Genomic DNA, 19,820 nt, shown 5'->3' with positions numbered 1-19,820 from the left:
GGTTAAATAGACACCTTAGAATGTCAGTACTCTAAGTGATTGGAAATGCTTCAGCAGAGACTGACTATCCAGCCATCAAGGATTCTTATATTTAGACAGGGTTGAGTTAGATGGCCTCCTTCTTGATCAGCTGTTTATAACTTATATTCTACGCAGGAGTATTTGGTGTGTTTTGAGAACTTATACAAGGTTTATGTCTATATACAGACACATCTGGTCACTGAAATTGCTCATTAGCGACCAATTTCTGTCAACGGGAGACAGTTTAGTGATTGAAAGCACAGACTTTAGAGTCATTGAGGTGGATTCAAATTCCAACTCTATCACTTAACAGCTGTATGCCCTTGTGCAGATGATGGAACTTTTTCTTGAGCTTTTTATCTGTAAAATAGGGTAATGCCACCTTCACTCTGTGAAGATAAAATGGAAGTAAATAATATAAAGTTCCTGGTTAGCATAAGTGCTCATCAGTTATTAGTTATTACAAACTCCTAACTGAATTTCCATATTTGCGTAGGCCTAAGAAAAAGAACATGTAGAATAAATCTTGCTTGTCTGTGAAGGCACATTCTGATTCGTTGGGGACCCTTTTTGTAGAGTACATTTGTGATTTTTAAAAAAACAATATCTGGCAGCTCCTGTGAGGGCAGAGAAGAGGTGTGATTCTGGGGTACGTAATTCCTCATGTGGAATGTGTAGGGGGTTTGGGCATGTCAGAATAAAAATGGTTATAGCAGACCGAACCCAAAATCTTCAGAGATGAAAGCACTACTATTTACAGTCTGATCTGAATTGCAAGAGTGGGTACCTTAAAGAGCTATTATGTCCTTAATATGCAGAGATCCATGGTTCCCTATGTGCTATATACAAACAGAGATAGGCATTCCTTATACAACAGGTAATAAAGCTCCTTTCACAGTCCTTAGCAGAGTTACATGCCAAATTACAGACTTTCTGATTTCCTCTAAAGTTTGCGTCACACTGCGGAATAAGTACAGTTGAGGGTTTGTTTCTCTCCCGTCACTATAGCATATGACAGTTGGGAAAAGGTGATTCAGAGTGTGTTTTAGAAAGCTTGTTCCAGTTTGGAAGTTAGGAAGATTTGAATTACAATGATTTTTCCCCTTTTTTTACATTTCAGGACCTGTAGATGAATACATGTTGCCATTTGAGGAGGAAATTGGCCAGCATCCCTCTCTTGAAGACATGCAGGAAGTTGTTGTGCATAAAAAAAAGAGGCCTGTTCTAAGAGATTATTGGCAGAAACATGCTGTAAGTTATATAGTTAGCTTTGCACTTGAATTTCCAATAAAAAATGTTTTTCAGAGGAATGATTGATATCTCTGCACATTTCTCTTTTTTTCTGAGGTGGTGGTCTTCATACAGGATATTCTGAACTAGAGTTCTAGAAACAACAGAATTAAGGCTATGTTCACTGGTGAGGAAGATGGTGAGGTCAGAGCCTTGGGGCACTCAGCTCTGTGGTCTTTCTTGTGCAGATGAGTGTGCCCCCCGTTTGGAGATCTTCCCGGGGGAGGAGTACTTGGCTCTGAGCCTGCGGATAGTCGGGTAGACTTGCTGATCACCACCTTCCCAGGTCATTTAAGAAAGTGAAGCGCCCAGTTTTCTCCTCTCCATGACAGTTTTTGCATTTTGATTTGGGACTGGATGATTTTCAAGTTCTTAAGAACTTAAGAGACTAGGTAGGTGAAGGGTGGAACAAAACTGCCCTGGTTATTTTGGTCTAGATATAACTAGAAACATGGATAAAGCCAGGTAGAAAATCCTTAAGGTTGGCTTTTGAACCTTTTTTCCTACTTTAACTGCAAGGTAGAAATGCTGATATTAAGAAAACAATAAAAATTGGTAAACTTCTTAAAGCCTCGGTTTTGAATACAATTCAGAGGTTAGCATTTAAATTACCTGGTTTATGAACAATGGTCAGGGATTTCTGGAATTAAAGAAACGGTGCTCTGTGAAGACCTAGATGGGTAGGATTGGGTCAGGGGGAGGGAGGTCCAAGAGGGAGGGGATATATGTATACATATTGGCTGATTCACTTCACTGTGCAGCAGAAACTAACATGACATTGTAAAGCAATTATACTCGAAAAAAAAAAATCACCTGCTGTGATAGTCCCAATGCTCAGAAAAAAACATTGATTTCTCTCAGTGCTTTTCTCCATGTGTCTGCATATAATAGATACTCAAAAGTGAATGCTGACAAATATCAAACTTGGCTAATCTTGAAACTTTCTTCGACCCACAAAAATAGCAATTTTTTTGTGAGAGTTTTAGTCTGTTTCCTAACAGAAAACAAAAACTGATGTGGTGTTTGAATGTGTTTTTCCTTTTTAGGGAATGGCAATGCTCTGTGAAACGATAGAAGAATGTTGGGATCACGATGCAGAAGCCAGGTTATCAGCTGGATGTGTAGGTGAAAGAATTACTCAGATGCAAAGACTAACAAATATCATTACCACAGAGGACATTGTAACAGTGGTCACGATGGTGACAAATGTTGACTTTCCTCCCAAAGAATCTAGTCTATGATGGTTGCACCATGTGTACACACTGAGAAACAGGACTCTGAACTGGAGCTGCTAACGAAACTGCTTACAGTTTATTTTCCGTGTGAAATGAGTAAGATGTCTCCTGGACATCTCAGAAAGAAGACCCTCGTTTCAAAAGGTGGCTCTGGGAGACTTAATGGCATTGCCTGTAGCAGAGACATGAAGGACATGAGACTAAGAGAAAAGTTGCAAACTCTAAAAAGAAACTTTTGAAGAAGTGTACATGAAGAATGTGGCCCTCTCCAAATCAAGGGTCTTTTTGGACCTGGCTAATCAAGTGTTTGAAAACTGACATCAGATTTCTTAATGTCTGTCCGAAGACACTAATTCCTTAAATGAACTACTGCTATTTTTTTTTAAATCAAAAACTTTTCATTTCAGATTTTAAAAAGGGTAACTTGTTTTTATTGCATTTGCTGTTGTGTTTCTATAAATGACTATTGTAATGCCAATATGACACAGCTTGTGAATGTTTAGTGTGCTGCTGTTCTGTGTACATAAACAAAGTCATCTAAGTGGGGTACAGTAAAGAGGCTTCCAAGCATTACTTTAACCTCCCTCAACAAGGTATACCTCAGTTCCACGGTTGCTAAATTATAAAATTGAAAACACTAACAAAATTTGAATAATAAATTGACCCGTTTTGTAACAAGGTATTACAAATTCACTGTGTTATTTAAGAAAAAAGGTAAGCTATGCTTAGTGCCAACAGTAAGTGGCCATTCGTAAAGCAGTGTTTTAGCTTTTCTTGTGCTAGCTTGTGATTTAAGGAAAAAAAGTGCTGTTTTTTGAAATGAAAAAATGGTGTCTTTCCCCTTTCTCCCATATTTTAAAGCTTCATCTTATATCCAGTTCCCAAAATGTTGCATACTTACCTACGTATTTTTCTAGGTGTGCTGTGCTTGGGGACTATTTGAAAATTTAAAGCATGATTTAAATTTTTTAAAGTGAGCTGTAACACTGGAAAGCTCTTCATTTTTATTCTTTTAAAATAGATTTTTTTTTTCCTATTTATATATGTAAAATTGTAGTGTATTTCTTTTCACCAAACAGTGTGTGGGACATTCTTTATCACTGTTTTAGGATCACCTCAGGAAGTGTCATTACCCAGAATTCCTCACTCTGCTTCGAGACTTGTAACTTTATCACTATATTTCTGCTTGGTGCCATCTTGTCAGAGTAATATTTGATGTCTGTGATATGTCAAGAATTATCCTAGGATAGAGATTTAAATTTTTAAGCACAGATTTCAGATGTTACTGCTTTAAAACAAATCAGGGATAACAAGTTAAACTTATAACTTAAAATATGCAATGACATTTAGAGGTAACCAATGTTGATATAGGTAACATAGCTTAGCCTCCTCCCACGAATTGCTTTTACAACTAACCCTGATATTAGTTTAGGATAGTTCATGCCTTATCTTTGATAAGAAAATGGAATTGACGGTAGGTAGGTGCCAAAGTGCTTTTCAAAACAATATTACATTAGAATATAATTGGATTCTTTCTCAAATTTATAGGCCAAAGTAAAACATTAATTTCCTGAATTTCTGGATTACTGATGACCAACAAATAGCCAGTATTATGCTATGTACTTTTGTCAGGTCATTTTAAAATCCATACATTAATTTTATAAAAGAATTTTTTACGTGTCACTATCAGGAGCTCACTGTGAATGTGTTATCTTCAAATGGCTATTTAACCACACAGTACACTACATTTTACATAAAACATGCACTTAATCTCTGGGAATAATAAATTATATTATTTATAAATAATACATAGGTCAACAAGACTCCTTTAAGCAGGGAGGGAAAGAAGAATAACAGCATTGTTGTCTGTGTGCCACACACCATACAGAACTTTGTGCTCTTGGTCACATAATGTACCCAAGGCTTTGTTGTATTTCTAAGAATTCCCATTTCAATGTTGAGTTCACCTTTATTTCAAAAAGTACTTGGCTTCTCAATTTCTTGGTCTGGTTTTGCTTCCACTTGGAAACTAATTAAGAAGGGAAAATGAGAATGTTCATACATGAAAATTGTTAATCTCCTGAAGACTAATTTCTACCTGTTGTGAACAATCCTGTTTTTAAAAGTTAAAAAAAAAAAAATCAAATCAAAAGAAAACAAAAGGGAATATTATGATGAATGTTTGGCTTATGTGAATCTTAGAGAGAAACTTTATAAGACCACTTATTCACAAAATAAAGTTTTCTCTTCATGTTAGAAAAAATTTTTAGAAATCCTGGGTATTGTACTTAAAACTCTAGCTAACCAATTTTAAAACCTGTATCCTTTTGAGAATTACATTGACAGAAAAATACTTTTTATAAGCAGTAAAATAAGAATGTTCCAGTGACTACCTGTCCTGATACCTAGTCTTGTTAAAACTTTCTTTTGCAGGGCATTTTCATGTTTGGTTTACAGTCAGTGTAAGTGGGCAAGTTAATAAAAACTTTGAGCTTAGGGATACTGAAAAAAAGAAAGATCAAAAAGAGAAAAATGATTTGTTTTGGGGTACACTAAGACCCCAGTAATTTTTTCCTCATGTGTATGGTGCTCCTTATGATTCGTCTTGTATTTTGCCTTTATGACACCCATCAGAACTGCTGCTCTAACTTATACTCTCTACCTTGCCCAGATCTCCGTGTAAGGAATGCTTTATGATCAACTGCCATAGGACTGATGGATTAACCAGTGTTTGGCTTTATTCGAAGTTTATGCCCTGCACAGCTCTTGTATGTATTTTAGATGCTAGGAAGTTTTTAGCATGTGATGTGTGATTCTTGTTTGAATGTTTATTACAGGTACCTTGTGAATTCCAGAACAGAGACTGTGCCTCACAATTGTTGGTCCCATGAACTTGCACTATCCTTCATGGTGATGTTTCGAAAATACAATCAGGAAAAAAAAAAGTTTATAACTTAAAAATGAGTCATATATCATGAAACTAAAAAGAATCTGTTCTTCCCCCTTTCCTCACTCCTAGGTAACAGCTACATTTAAGTAAAATGCAGGTGGTAGGGGAAAAATCCTGGCCAGATGATAGTTTAGTGGAATAAACTGATTACTGTTTTAAAAAAATGCTTCAGCACGGATATTTTCCAGTTTCTCTTTTTTACCTTTTTAAAATACTACTTTTTAGGAACATTTGGTATAATGTGCATAAAATTATTTACTGATTTATGGGCAAAATGATACAAGTAGCATCTTGATTGAACATCATTTACCTCAGATATTCAACCAGCAGTACATTTTTTAATGCAGTCTCAACCCATATCCTATTTGTTACCTCTCAAAATATTGGTAAACAGTTATTTTAGCTTTACTCTGTATTTCTTGTCAGTGTTTTGGGCACAGGTTGTTGTACTACTGTCAAATTGTACTTGCTATTTTTTCTGCAAGTATTTAACAAAAAGTTAAAAAAGAAAAAAAAAAGTCCCATAAAACCCCACCTTGGGTAAGTGATTGTTAAATATTGTACAAATAAAATGTATGCTATCCCCATTCCATTCCCAAGTTAAATAAAAAAATAAATATGGTATGATTTGCATATGAAGTTTTTCTTTAGTTATATGTTCTTAAAGAGGGGAACAGTAGCTTTATAATTTACAGTGAGGCTTACACCTTGAGATTTGCAAGAATGGGGATAGGTGAAAGGGAGGTTTGTCAGTTGTGGCATTTCCCTCCTTTGTTGTGTAAACAGATTGTATTCCCACTAAACTACATATGTTGGTCCTGCCAATTTTAAGAGAGGCTAAATGGTCTTAGTTACCTTGTCTTTTCATATGGAGATTTAAAAAAAGTGGCTTAGGTAATAGACATCAAAGACATAAACTACTCTTCCCAACTGTAACTAGTTTACCAGTTGAACAGAAGAATTCTGGTATTTTCACTTAGGGTAATCGGTGAGAGAGATCACCAAGGAAGCTAGCATTCATTTACATTTTTAGTGTTGCAAATTCTTTTGTTTATCCTGTGACTTTCGAAGAAAGGGGGGGTGGAAGAGCCCTACCTTGTCACACTGAGCGTCACAGTTCACACCCATGGATTCTCAATTTTTGGGGGGTAAAGGTGAAGGAAAGGGCAACACTTAGGTTATGGTGGTTTGAAAGAACCTGCGTTGTCTTCTAAAACCAAATGAAAATGCAAACCATGGTGGAATCTGCAAGGAATCTCTACAGAAAGACCGAAACTGTTTCCACAGCGTTGTTCTGCAAAACAGATTCTTCAGACAGTTAATAGTATATAATCAACACATATAGCATTATGATGTGGTAAGTTTGGACCAACAGCTCTTATCTCCTCAGAGCCATTCACATGCATGTCCACAAAATTGGAAAGACTTTTTTTCTTAATAAGATCCTGTTTTTGGTAGGGCACCTGGAGGGAATCACATGAGTGAAAACTGCACTGATGGCGCTAACATTCCTCCTCACCTGGTTTTCAGTCTTTTGATTGCGCTGTTAACAGGCTACATTCCTCCTCTAGTAAATGAAAATATCTTTAAGCCATATTTGTTTACATTATCCTCGAAAGCTTTTTACTAGGGCTTTTTCAGATTTGGTTTTTATTTTATTCATGATGGTTTAAGCAATTTAAGAGATGAAGTTAGTTTAAAAAATTTTAAGTATATTTAGCTTCTCTGTATTAGGGAATGTGGAAAGGGGTACATCAACATTCCTCTGAAAAAAATGCCCTTGAAATGTAGGCACGTGCTTCATTTGTATGACTTCTGCTAACCTACTTTTTCTAGTGTGTTTCATAGCTCTTTCACTGATATTGATGGATTTTCTGTAAGGCAGGTGAGGGCTCTCAAACTTCTAGTGGCATCTTAAGCTGATAAAAATTTGCAATCTTCAAGCCAGTTCTTTGGGTGCTTTTATGGTCAGTACCTTTAAGCAGAGGGTACTTCTCTAAACAGTTGAGAAGAATTTTTAAAGGGACAATCTTAGCTCAAGTGCAAAATCCTTGCTTCTGGTAATAGTGATGCCACCATGGGAAGTATTTTTTCAAAATATCTCCTAAAAATCTGTAGACTATTGCATAGAACCAGGGTGCAAGCCTTAGCTTTCATAATACACTGCTGAAAAGTAAATGACAGTGATCTGAAAACTTAGAATGCCGGTATACAAAGAACAGGTTGCAACTACTAAAGAGCTATTTTTATGCACAGAAATCTCATATTCCATTCTAAACGCAATACTTCTTAAAAACCACGTAAATAGTTTTTTAGAGTATACTTTTAAAAATACATGGTAAGGAACGCATTACTGAGTTTTGGTGTCAACGAAATGAGTTGAATTCCAGGGTCTGTCAATCCTCTGGACAGGGTCACTACTGTGTTAGTTTTCTCACCTGTAAACAACAGTAACTAAATATCATAAGGTCTTTGACAGTTAAAAGGATTACAAACTGCACAAGGATAGGGAGTCTGTCTTTAGTAAACCTTCCATGAAAATAATAAGACAATCAAATATTTTTAAATAAATGAAGTCACTAACACGTAACGAATGCTTACTAAATTTCATTTTAAACATATACCAGCATTAGTTCATGGATTCCTGATGCTTTGCCATTCCCACGTTCCTCCCTCCTAGGGCTCCACATTTTGATACAAGCAGGTTTAGTTAGCACCGTCATACACTTTCCATTATCTGTGGGGGTGGGTTCACAGGATCCCCTAAACTGCCTGTGTCAGAAAGACAAATGCTAGTCCCTAGAACAGGCCCCAGAATCTGCATTTTAAAACATGCTACAAAAGATTCTTCTGTAGATGGTATGAGTACCATATTATAAGAAGCCTGGAAGAAAATGGTCAAACCTTTTGCTTTTTTCTTCCGTGTAAACCATCTTCTAGCCAAACTGATCAGTCTCCTGAACTAGAAGACGTGGGTCTGGGACAGAATCCCAAATTTCCATGAATACAGAAAAACTGCAGCACCTCCCAAAGGACCAAAAGATTACTCATTACACCTCAACTCTTACCATTGTTTCTTTACTGCTTTGTTTAAGGTTTGTAAAAACATCTGGCTGCTGGGTTGAAATGAACTCTTCAAATGTACCACATAAATACTGCACAAGTGTTAAATAAGCATATGATTCAATCCCTAAAATAGTCAGATTTATTTTTTGAACAACTACCTACAACATAATCTAAATTACTGGAATTATAAATCATGTAACTGCTCATGTGCCGTGATTCAAAGGCAAGGCACAGCCATGATGCTACGTGTGTAACAGTCTCCCATAAATACAAAAATACATTTTTATAAATATAAGAAAATGTAATAACATATCTTGTTGAAGGACAACATTCTTTAGAGAAGTATGCCTGAAACTCCACAACTGAAGCCATGGTTATATTCATAACCAGCTTAGGGAGGATGTTGCCCACTGCCTAACATCTGTAGGACAGTTAGGGTATTTTTGCAAAGCATTCATAATTTGCGTATTATCCAAAAGTAGTTTCATCAGCTGGTACTCCCTCTGTGCATTTACTGATGTTCTTTCCATGGGCCTTATTAATTCTAATTGTTGTAAATGTTCAAAGGCCTGAAAGATGAAAGAAATAGTTTAGGTTGAATAGGGGAAGTAAAGTAAACAACATTAACTCAGAGAACAGTCAGGATCTTGGTCAGTTGTGGAATAGAGTACCAGGAAACAAAACTTAATAGATATCAGTAAAGTTCAAAAACAACTCTCATTAACCTCATAAAAACTTCACACATCACACGAGGCAGTGTCTATATACAGTTATCCGTCCCTGCATCACTGAATATAAACAGGGCAAACTTAATTCAGTTTGTACAACGTGGTTTTTGTTCCTAACCTCATTCTATGTCATATCTCCTCCTAGTACTTAAGTTAACAGTTTCTAGTTCTCTATAAAAACCTAAGATCTGATAAGACCAGTACTTTTTGACTAATTGCCTAGGTTACTCAAATTCGCCTTTACATTTTGTTTCTACCTTTGTAAGACTTTGCTGTGTAAAAGTTTAATACAGCTGTAAAAAGAGAGGGAGGCAGGAAAGACCTGTAGGAGTACACCTGTTCAGCTAACCCTATAAATAAATGATTCAGCAGAGTGGTACAGGTATGGAGGAAAAGACAGGCTCCTGTTTCCCTAAGAAGTCTGACAGACCACTACAACCCGTCAGAAAGTCCCTTTCTTTCATCTTCCCCACCTTAACAGGGCTCTTTACTGTCTGCTTCCTCTTACCTCCAACATTCATGTATTATGTCTTTTCTAACCATGTTTGTTGTTTCAGGTATTTTATTAATGTATTAAAAAAACCCCATTAAATCATGACCTACTAACCATTAAATACTGAGACACTGAAATAGATTATGAGCTTTCTATTCTTAAGCCTCATTGTGAAAAATACTGTTGGAATATATTCTTTATGTACTATAAAAATTCTTCTGATGAAAAGAGAAACAGTTCAGACACCATTAATTTCTGAAAATGAGAAAATACTAGAGGCTGCAGGTACTGGCTGAATAAAACTGAGGAGATTTAAAGTATTTCTAGGTAGCAAAATACTTTCTTATTTAATTAAAAGGTAGAAATGAGCAGCTTCAAATTACTCATAAAAATTTAAGTGCTCAGCTAAACCTTTCCACTCATACAACTCCCACAAGCTATGACTATCAGACAAATATGGACATTAGGAAGGGAGGAAAAAACCAACCTCCAGTATACTAAATACTTTTCCTATTGTTTTGAAGAAATGGCAATGCCCTGATCTCACATTTTTTGGTTGCTGTAAGAAATAAAATTGACTACTAATCCCTTATAAAGGATGCTAAAGAAGCTATGGGTCCACTGCTTAAAAAAAAAATCAAAAAAGGTGTTTCTTCCCATAAAGTCCTCTAGAGCTGTACTGTCCAATAGGTAACCACTAGCTACACGGGGCTCTTGAGCATTTGAAATGTGGGACTCTATTTTTAATTTTATTTAATTTTTATTAAGTTTAATTAAAAAACTAACACTTAGAAAATTTGTATGTTTGAAACAATTTCATAATGTAAATCTACTTCAGCTAAATAAGGAATCTAAAAAAAATAATTGAAGGAATCTAAAGAGCAATTATTTCCAATGAATAGTCAGTGAATTAAGATGTGCTTTAAATGTAATCACATAGAATTTCAAAGATTTAACACAAAAGAAAATAAACTTCATTAATAATTTTCTATATTGACTATAGATCAAAAGATTTTGGTACAGTAAATAAAATTTACTGTCCAAGTTAATTTCACCTTTTCTTTGTTTTACTTTTTTGTTGCTACTAGAAAATCTAAAATTACATTATGTGGCTCATATTTCTGGTGGACAATGGTATGCTAGAATAAAGTTCCTCAAGTTTTAAAACTCATGCCTCACCCCTAACAAAACTTTCTCTGTATACCCTCACCAACCAATGAGATTCTTTTTTGTTTTCTTAATGACCCATTCGGTCTCTTTTTACAGCTGAGATTATAAAGCCAAGCTTAGAGGTATAAAGGGATAGGGTTATGACTGTAACGAGTAGATCCTTTGCACGATGCCAGTTCTAGGAAGAGACAGTAGAGGGCAGTATACCCCCAAAACTGTAAAAAGAACTGGCTGCATTCTTCAGAATGATTCAAACATTTCATTTTTAGATTGATTTTTTTTGGTCTGTTTTGAATAAAATTCCTATGATAATACCTAATGTTTCAAAATTAATGAAAGTGCAACTATGATATATACAATCAAATCAGATGTAAAAATAAGCCTTTAAAAATTAAAACTCTTACCTTCATGACAACAGGTTTCTCAAAATTATAAACAGAATGGGCCTTCCTTTGAACAAACTTCTGAAACTCTGGACAGAAAGCAATGACAGCATTAGTAGCTTCAAATAAGCAGTGGGGGTAGTAGTGTTAGAAAATACCAATGTCTCATCTCACCATTATAAACCATTTGAAAATTAAAGGGTTCCTCTTCATAGATGTCATTTAAATGTTTCATTGCTATGATAAGACAGATTTCCAAGACTGACAGACCTATAATAAAAGGGGAACAAACTATGAGGTATAGTTTATTTACTGATACATAAGACTGAAATAACTTTCCTTCAAATAGAAGGATAAAGTGAAAGATTATGGTTTTGAGGGGTGGAGGGAGGTCAAGACACCCCTCTAGGTTCAAATGTGTTTCAGTCACTATTATCTGAATAATCTTAAGAAAGTTACTCAACCTCCCTGAGCTCAGTTTTCATATATGTAAAATAGGATCGTTCTAAACTTCCAGAGATGGTACAAGGATTCGAGACAATACTATCTAACACTTAACCACATAAACCAGAGCTGCAATTATGATGTAACTTTAAAATTACACAGGGCCCTCGATTATTCAGAATCTCTAATCCCCTGGAAATTATATCTAATTTTTTAATTTCCTGGAGAGGAGAAGGTTCATTAGATTCTCAAAAGGGATAGTGAACCCCAAATGGCTAAAAGCCAGTGCCCTTCATTAACACTTGGTGCAATGAGAACGCCTGCAATACAGTCTCAGCTGCATTTACAATGTAGCAAGTGAGGCAGTGCCTCGAGTTCCTTTCACTTTAAATGGGAGGAACAATACCTTTTAAAGGGCTGAGTTAAAGGGCGTATGGATATAAAAGTATTCTGTATATAAAATACTATACCCGATGTTAATTATAATTTTGAAAATCATACCATTATATAAACTCAAACATTTAAAAAACTACTAATTAAGGTTTCTCACCATGTACAATATTTGCTTTAGAGTCCATGCTACACAGCTGGTTTGCCTCCATCAGATCTGCTGCAGTCATAAATGGGTGTGATGGTGTTACACGATTTAAAGCAAGCATCTAAGGAAATGCAGATCAGAAAAACAACTGCATATTTACTTAGGCACTTTAACAAAACTTCTTAATTCAGAGAGTTATGAAAGAGTAAATAGTAATGCCTGGGAAAGGTATTCTCATATTTAGCTCTATTAAAATACAGTATTTCAGTTCATATGTCATGTAACTGTATAAATGTAAAGCATTAAAAAATTCTTGCTGCTCTCTCTACCCCTTTCCATTTGCATATCTTGTTTGTTTACAACTCCTCAAAAGAAAAATACTTTAGAAGGAGTAGGGTGACGAGAAGAGACCAAAAATAAGTAAGACTACTATTTAAAGCCCCAGACTAAACCAAACCAAAAAGGCAGAAGTGTGACTTGTAAAAACTTTCTTACCACCCAATCGACCAATCCAGGTTATTAGTCTTAAGTGACAGAGGTGAGCTACTTTATATTCAATTGTATTAAAAATTAAAAAAACAAAAACAAAATTATACCAAGAAACAACTCTCCTTGAAAGCAAGGACAAGTTGCCTCCATGTAGCGAGTGCTCTGTCCAATGACTAACAAAAACTTCTGCATTTGAAGATTTATTTATTTGTAACTTTCCTAACATCTAAATTTTACTTAATTTTTTAAAAATTTATTTTTCATTGAAATATAATTGACTCAGCATTTAAATTTAGTCATGTAAGTAGGGTGAGCAGGTAAAAATGCATGACATCTCATTAAATTTGAATTCCAGGTAAACAATGAGTAATTTCTTAGTGTAAGTATATGCCATGTAATATTTGGGACACTAACACTAGAAACTCCTTTTTTAAAAAAAATATATATTTTATTGAAGCATAGTTGATTTACAATGTTGTGTTAATTTCTACTGTATAGCAAAGTGATTCAGTTACACATATATATACACTCTTTTTCACTATGGTTTATCACAGGATATTGAATATAGTTCCCTGTGCTATACAGTGGGAACTTGTTGTTTATCCATTCTACTTATATTTTGCATCTGCTAATCCCATACTACCAATCCATCCATCCACCACCCCACTCTCACCCTCGGCAGCCACAAGTCTATTCCCTATGTCTGTGAGTCTGTCTCTGCTTCGTAGATAAGTTCATTTGTGTCATATTTTAGATTCCACATATAATTGATAGTATATGGTATTTGTCTTTCTCTTTCTGACTTACTTCAGTTAGTATGATGATCTCTAGGTCCATCCATGTTGTTGCAAATGGCATTATTTCATTCATTTTTTAATGGCTGAGTAGTATTCCACTGTATATATGTGTACCACATCTTCATTATCCATTCATCTATCGATAGACATTTAGGTTGTTTCCATGTCTTGGTTATTGTGAATAGTGCTGCTATGAACATATGGTTGCATGTATCTTTTTGAATTATAGGTTTGTGCAAATATATGCCCAGGAGTGGGATTACTGGATCACATGGCAAATCTATTTTTAGTTTTTTGAAGAACCTCCATACTGTTTTCCATAGCAGCTGCACGAATTCACATTCCCACCAACATAGTTGCTGCACAAATTTACATTCCACACTCTCTCCAGCATTTGTTATTTGTAGACTTTTTAATGATGGCCATTCTGACCAGTGTGAGGCGGTACCTCATTGTAGTTTTGATTTGCATTTCTCTAATAATTAGCAATGTTGAACATCTTTTCATGTGCCCGTTACCATCTGTATGCCTTCTTTGGAGAAGTATCTATTTAGGTCTACTGCCTATTTTTCGATTGGGTTTTTTAATTGTTGTTATTATTAAGTTATATGATCTGTTCGTATATTTTGGAAATTAAGCCCTTGTCTGTCACATCGTTTGCAAATATTTTCTCCCAGTCCTTAGGTTGTCTTTTTGCTTTGTTTATGGTTTCCTTTGCTGTACAAAAGCCTGTAAGTTTGATTAGGTCCCATTTGTTTATTTTTCCTTTTATTTCTATTGCCTTGAACTCTCTCCCTTTTTTAACTAGGGCCCAGGGTCTTTAACTGAACAAAAAAGTTTGGTAATCCTTGTCCTTCATTCCCCATACTGGGAGGGATCCAGGTACCCAGTAGCTCCTTCCCTTTCTCTTACCTTTTCTTCTTGCTTTTATTATAAAATATTTTTGACATATAAAAAGGCAAGAGAATAATATAATGAATATCCATGACCACTTTCTCAGCTTACAAAATATAAACTTACAGAGTTGAAGCTCCTGTCTCTTGCCCTGGTTGGACTCTCTACTCTTCTCCATGCAAAAAAATCATGCAAGTCTTCATCCTTCTACTACATATCTTTGTATTCCTAGACAATACAGAGTAATTTTCAACTTTTATATAAATACCATATTGTACTTAATGCTACTCTTTCTTCACTAAACAACTGTCATGAGAATTCATCTATGTCCAGATGTCAATTGTGGTTTATTCTTTTTTTTGTTATATTCCTTTGTATATATGCACAATTTAATTATTCTTTCCCTTATTGATGGGTATCTGTCATTTTGGGGGAGGGACTATAAACAAGGCTGCAATAAACAATCTGGTACATGCCTTCTTGTGTATTTGAGTCTCTCTAGATACCTAATTTTCCATATTGCTCTCCAAAGTATCTATACATATTTACACTACTAGCAGCAATAAACGTAACAGTCACCATATCATCAGACATAAACTTTTGTTGTTGTTATTGTTGCAGTACGTGGGCCTCTCACTGTTGTGGCCTCTCCCGTTGCGGAGCACAGGCTCCAGACGCGCAGGCTCAACGGCGATGGCTCATGGGCCCAGCCGCTCCGCGGTAGGTGGGATCCTCCCAGACCGGAGCACGAACCTGTGTCCCCTGCATCGGCAGGCGGACTCTCAACCACTGCGCCACCAGGGAAGCCCCAGACATAAACTTTTGACACCCACCAGATTGGCAGAAAAAAGGGTTTAACTGTAAAGTTTAAATTGTACCATTTCCCTAATTACTGGAGAGGTTAAATATCTTTGCAATTTATAAGTCATGTGGGATTCTACAATGGTGGATTGCTTGCACTCATATTCTTAGTTCTTCCCTTTATTTTTCATTATTATTTTTTTTTTTATGGTCGGGATGCAAAAACTTGGGCTCTGTGCACCGGTGCTGAATTGTATCTCAGAGACAGAGTTTTGGATGAAGTAGAAAAGAATAGCTTTATTGCTTTGCCAGGCAAAGAGGGAGACAGCAGACTCCTGCCCTTGAAAACTGTGGGTCCCAACCTGGGAGGATTTAGTGAGGAGTTTTATAACAATGGTTCAAGGCCAGGGTTGCTGATAAGGATCAGGGTGTATGCAGGGCCTGCACTCCTTTAATCTGTCCTCAGGTGGTCTTTTTTATTTCATTTTTAATTTTATTTTTTTTATATTGCAGGTTCTTATTAGTCATCAATTTTATACACATCAGTGTATACATGACAATCCCAATCACCCAATTCAGCACACCACCATCCTCACCCCACCGCGGTTTTCCCCCCTTGGTGTCCATACGTTTGTTCTCTACATCTGGGTCTCAACTTCTGCCCTGCAAACCGGTTCATCTGTACCATTTTTCTAGGTTCCACATATATGCATTAATATACTATATTTGTTTTTCTTTTTCTTACTTCACTCTATGACAGTCTCTAGATCCATCCACATCTCAACAAATGACCCAATTTCGTTCCTTTTTATGGCTGAGTAATATTCCATTGCATATATGTACCACATCCTCTTTAACCATTCGTCTGTCGAGGGGCATTTAGTTTGCTTCCATGACCTGGCTATTGTAAATAGTGCTGCAATGAACATTGGGGTGCATGTGTCTTTTTGAATTATGGTTTTCTCTGGGTATATGCCCAGTAGTGGGATTGCTGGATCATATGGTAGTTCTAGTTTTTAAGGAACCTCCACACTGTTCTCCATAGTGGCTGTATCAATTTACATTCCCACCAACGGTGCAAGAGGGTTCCCTTTTCTCACACCCTTTCCAGCATTTGTTGTTTGTAGATTTTCTGAGGATGCCTATTCTAACTGGTGTGAGGTGATACCTCATTGTAGTTTTGATTTGCATTTCTCTAATAATTAGTGAGGTTGAGCAAATTTTCATGTGCTTCTTGGCCATCTGTATGTCTTCTTTGGAGAAATGTCTATTTAGGTCTTTTGCCCATTTTTGGATTGGGTTGTTTTTTTTACTATTGAGCTGTTGAGCTGTTTATACATTTTGGAGATTAATCCTTTGTCTGCTGATTCATTTGCAAATATTTTCTCCCATTCAGAGGGTTGTCTTTTCATCTTGTTTATGGTTTCCTTTGCTGTGCAAAAGCTTTGAAGTTTCATTAGGTCCCATTTGTTTATTTTTGTTTTTATTTCCATTACTCTAGGAGATGGATCAAAAAAGATCTTTCTGTGATTTCTGTCAAAGAGTGTTCTTCCTATGTTTTCCTCTAAGAATTTTATAGTGTCTGGTCTTACATTTAGGTCTCTAATCCATTTTGAGTTTATTTTTGTGTATGGTGTTAGGGAGTGCTCTAATTTCATTCTTTTACATGTAGCTGTCCAGTTTTCCCAGCACCACTTATGAAGAGACTCTCTTTTCTCCATTGTATATCTTTGACTCCTTTGTCATAGATTAGTTGATCATAGATGCGTGGGTTTATCTCTGGGCTTTCTATCTTGTTCCATTGATTTATGTTTCTGTTTTTGTGCCAGTACCATATTGTCTTGATTACTGTAGCTTCGTAGTACAGTCTGAACTCAGGGAGTCTGATTCCTCCAGCTCTGTTTTCTGCCCCCAAGACTGCTTTAGCTATTCAGGGTCTGTTGTGTCTCCATACAAATTTTAAGATTTTTTGTTCTAGTTCCGTAAAAAATGCCATTGGTAATTTGATAGGGATGGCATTGAATCTGTAGATTGCTTTGGGTAGTATAGTCATTTTCACAATATTGATTCTTCTGATCCAAGAACATAGTATATCTCTCCATCTGTTGGTATCATCTTTAATTTCTTTCATCAGTGTCTTATAGTTTTCTGCATACAGGTCTTTCGTCTCCCCAGGTAGGTTTATTCCTAGGTATTTTATTCTTTCTGTTACAATGGTAAATGGGAGTGTTTCCTTAACTTCTCTTTCAGAGTTTTCATCATTAGTGTATAGGAATACAAGAGATTTCTGTGCATTAATTTTGTATCTTGCAACTTTACCAAATTCATTGATTAGCTCTAGTAGTTTTCTGGTGGCATCTTTAGGATTCTCTATGTATGGTATCATGTCATCTGCAGTGACACTTTTACTTCTTCTTTTCCAATTTGTATTCCTTTTATTTCTTTTTCTTCTGATTGCTGTGGCTAAAGCTTCCAAAACTATGTTGAATAATAGTGGTGAGAGTCGACATCCTTGCCTTGTTCCTGATCTTAGAGGAAATGCTTTCAGTTTTTCACCATTGAGAATGATGTTTGCGGTGGCTTTGTCATATATGGCATTTATTATGTTGAGGTAGGTTCCCTTTATGCCCACTTTCTGAAGAGTTTTTATCATAAATGAGTGTTGAATTCTGTCAAAAGCTTTTTCTGCATCTATTGAGATGATCATATGGTTTTTATTCATCAATTTGTTAATATGGTGTATCACATTGATTGATTTGTTTATATTGAACAATCCTTGCATCCCTGGGATAAGTCCCACTTGATCATGGTGTATGATCCTTTTAATGTGTTGTTGGATTCTGTTTGCTGGTAGTTTGTTGAGGATTTTTGCATCTATATTCATCAGTAATATTGGTCTGTAATTTTCTTCTTTTGTAGTATCTTTGTCTGGTTTTGGTATCAGGGTGATGGTGGCCTCACAGAATGAGTTTGGGAGTGTTCCTTCCTCCACCACTTTTTGGAAGAGTTTGAGAAGGATGGGTGTTAGCTCTTCTGTAAATGTTTGATAGAATTCACCTGTGAAGCCATCTGGTCCTGGACTTTTGCTTGTTAGAAGATTTTTAATCACTGTTTCAATTTCATTACTTGTGATTGGTCTGTTCATATTTTCTATTTCTTCCTGGTTCAGTCTTGGAAGGTTATACCTTTCTAAGAATTTGTCCATTTCTTCCAGGTTGTCCATTTTATTGGCATAGAGTTGCCTGTAGTAGTCTCTTAGGATGCTTTGTATTTCTGCGGTTTCTGTTGTAACTTCTTTTTCATTTCTAATTTTATTGATTTGAGTCTTCTCCCTCTTTTTCTTGATGAGTCTGGCTAACGGTTTATCAATTTGTTTACCTTCTCAAAGAACCAGCTTTTAGTTTTATTGATCTTTGCTATTATTTTCTTTGTTTCTATTTCACTGATTTCTGCTCTGATCTTTATGATTTCTTTCCTTCTGCTAACTTTGGATTTTTTTTTGTTCTTCTTTATGTAGTTCCTTTAGGTGTAAGGTTAGATTGTTTTTTTTGAGACATTTCTTGTTTCTTGCGGTAGGCTTGTATAGCTATAAACTTCCCTCTTAGAACTGCTTTTGCTGCATCCCATAGGTTTTGGATCGTTGTGTTTTCATTGTCACTCATCGCTAGGTATTGTTTAACTTCCTCTTTGATTTCTTCAGTGATCTCTTGGTTACTCAGTAACTTAGTGCTTAGCCTCCATGTGTTTGTGGTCTTTTATGTTTTTTTCCCTGTAATTGATTTCTAATTTCATAGTGCTGTGGTCAGAAAAGATTCTTGATATGATTTCAATTTTCTTAAAATTACTGGGGTTGATTTGTGACCCAAGATGTGATCTATCCTGGAGAACACTCTGTGCGCATTTGAGAAGAAAGTGTAATCTGCTGTTTTGGGATGAAATGTCCTATAAATAAAATTAAATCTATCTGGTCTATTGTGTCATTTAAAGCTTCTGTTTCCTTATTTATTTTCATTTTGGATGATCTGTCCCTTGGTGTAAGTGAGGTGTTAAAGTCGCCCACTATTATTGTGTTACGGTTGATTTCCTCTTTCATAGCTGTTAGCAGCTGCCTTATGTATTGAAGTGCTCCTATGTTGGGTGCATACATATTTATAATTGTTATATCTTCTTTTGGATTGATCCATTGATCATTATGTAGTGTCCTTCCTTGTCTCTTGTAACATTCTTTATTTTAAAGTCTATTTTATCTGATATGAGTATTGCTACTCCAGCTTTCTTGTGATTTCCATTTGCATGGAATATCTTTTTCCATCCCCTCACTTTCAGTCTGTAAGTATCCCTAGGTCTGAAGTGGGTCTCTTGTAGACAGCATATAGATGGGTCTTGTTTTTGTATCCATTCAGCAAGCCTGTGTCTTTTGGTTGGAGTATTTAATCCATTCACGTTTAAGGTAATTATCGATATGTATGTTCCTACGACCATTTTCTTAATTGTTTTGGGTTTGTGTTTGTAGGTCCTTTT

At 35.8% G+C, this 19,820-nt stretch overlaps 2 protein-coding genes across 7 annotated transcripts in view; one reads left to right on the top strand and one right to left on the bottom strand.

The window, feature by feature from the left end:
- ACVR2A (activin A receptor type 2A) overlaps positions 1-5,771 on the top strand; it is an 86,012-nt gene extending 80,241 nt beyond the window's left edge. For both annotated transcript variants that reach the window (XM_060016841.1, XM_060016842.1), the window contains exons 10-11: positions 1,142-1,272; positions 2,358-5,771. In XM_060016841.1, coding sequence (XP_059872824.1) covers positions 1,142-1,272; positions 2,358-2,552 — 326 coding nt within the window. In that variant the 3' untranslated portion in view covers positions 2,553-5,771. The remainder of the gene's footprint in view (positions 1-1,141; positions 1,273-2,357) is intronic.
- A 1,034-nt stretch (positions 5,772-6,805) lies between these two features.
- ORC4 (origin recognition complex subunit 4) overlaps positions 6,806-19,820 on the bottom strand; it is a 97,666-nt gene continuing 84,651 nt past the window's right edge. For all 5 annotated transcript variants that reach the window (XM_060016846.1, XM_060016844.1, XM_060016843.1 and 2 more), the window contains 4 exons: positions 12,331-12,439; positions 11,511-11,606; positions 11,358-11,425; positions 6,806-9,131 (listed from right to left, as the gene is read on the bottom strand). In XM_060016846.1, the coding sequence (XP_059872829.1) occupies positions 8,943-9,131; positions 11,358-11,425; positions 11,511-11,606; positions 12,331-12,439 (462 nt within the window). In that variant the 3' untranslated portion in view covers positions 6,806-8,942. The remainder of the gene's footprint in view (positions 9,132-11,357; positions 11,426-11,510; positions 11,607-12,330; positions 12,440-19,820) is intronic.

This window comes from Delphinus delphis, chromosome 7, assembly GCF_949987515.2.
Source record: "Delphinus delphis chromosome 7, mDelDel1.2, whole genome shotgun sequence".
In the NCBI taxonomy this organism is placed as follows: Eukaryota; Metazoa; Chordata; class Mammalia; order Artiodactyla; family Delphinidae; genus Delphinus; species Delphinus delphis.
Note: the sequence above shows the minus strand (reverse complement) of the source record. Positions and strands in the feature narration are given on the sequence as shown.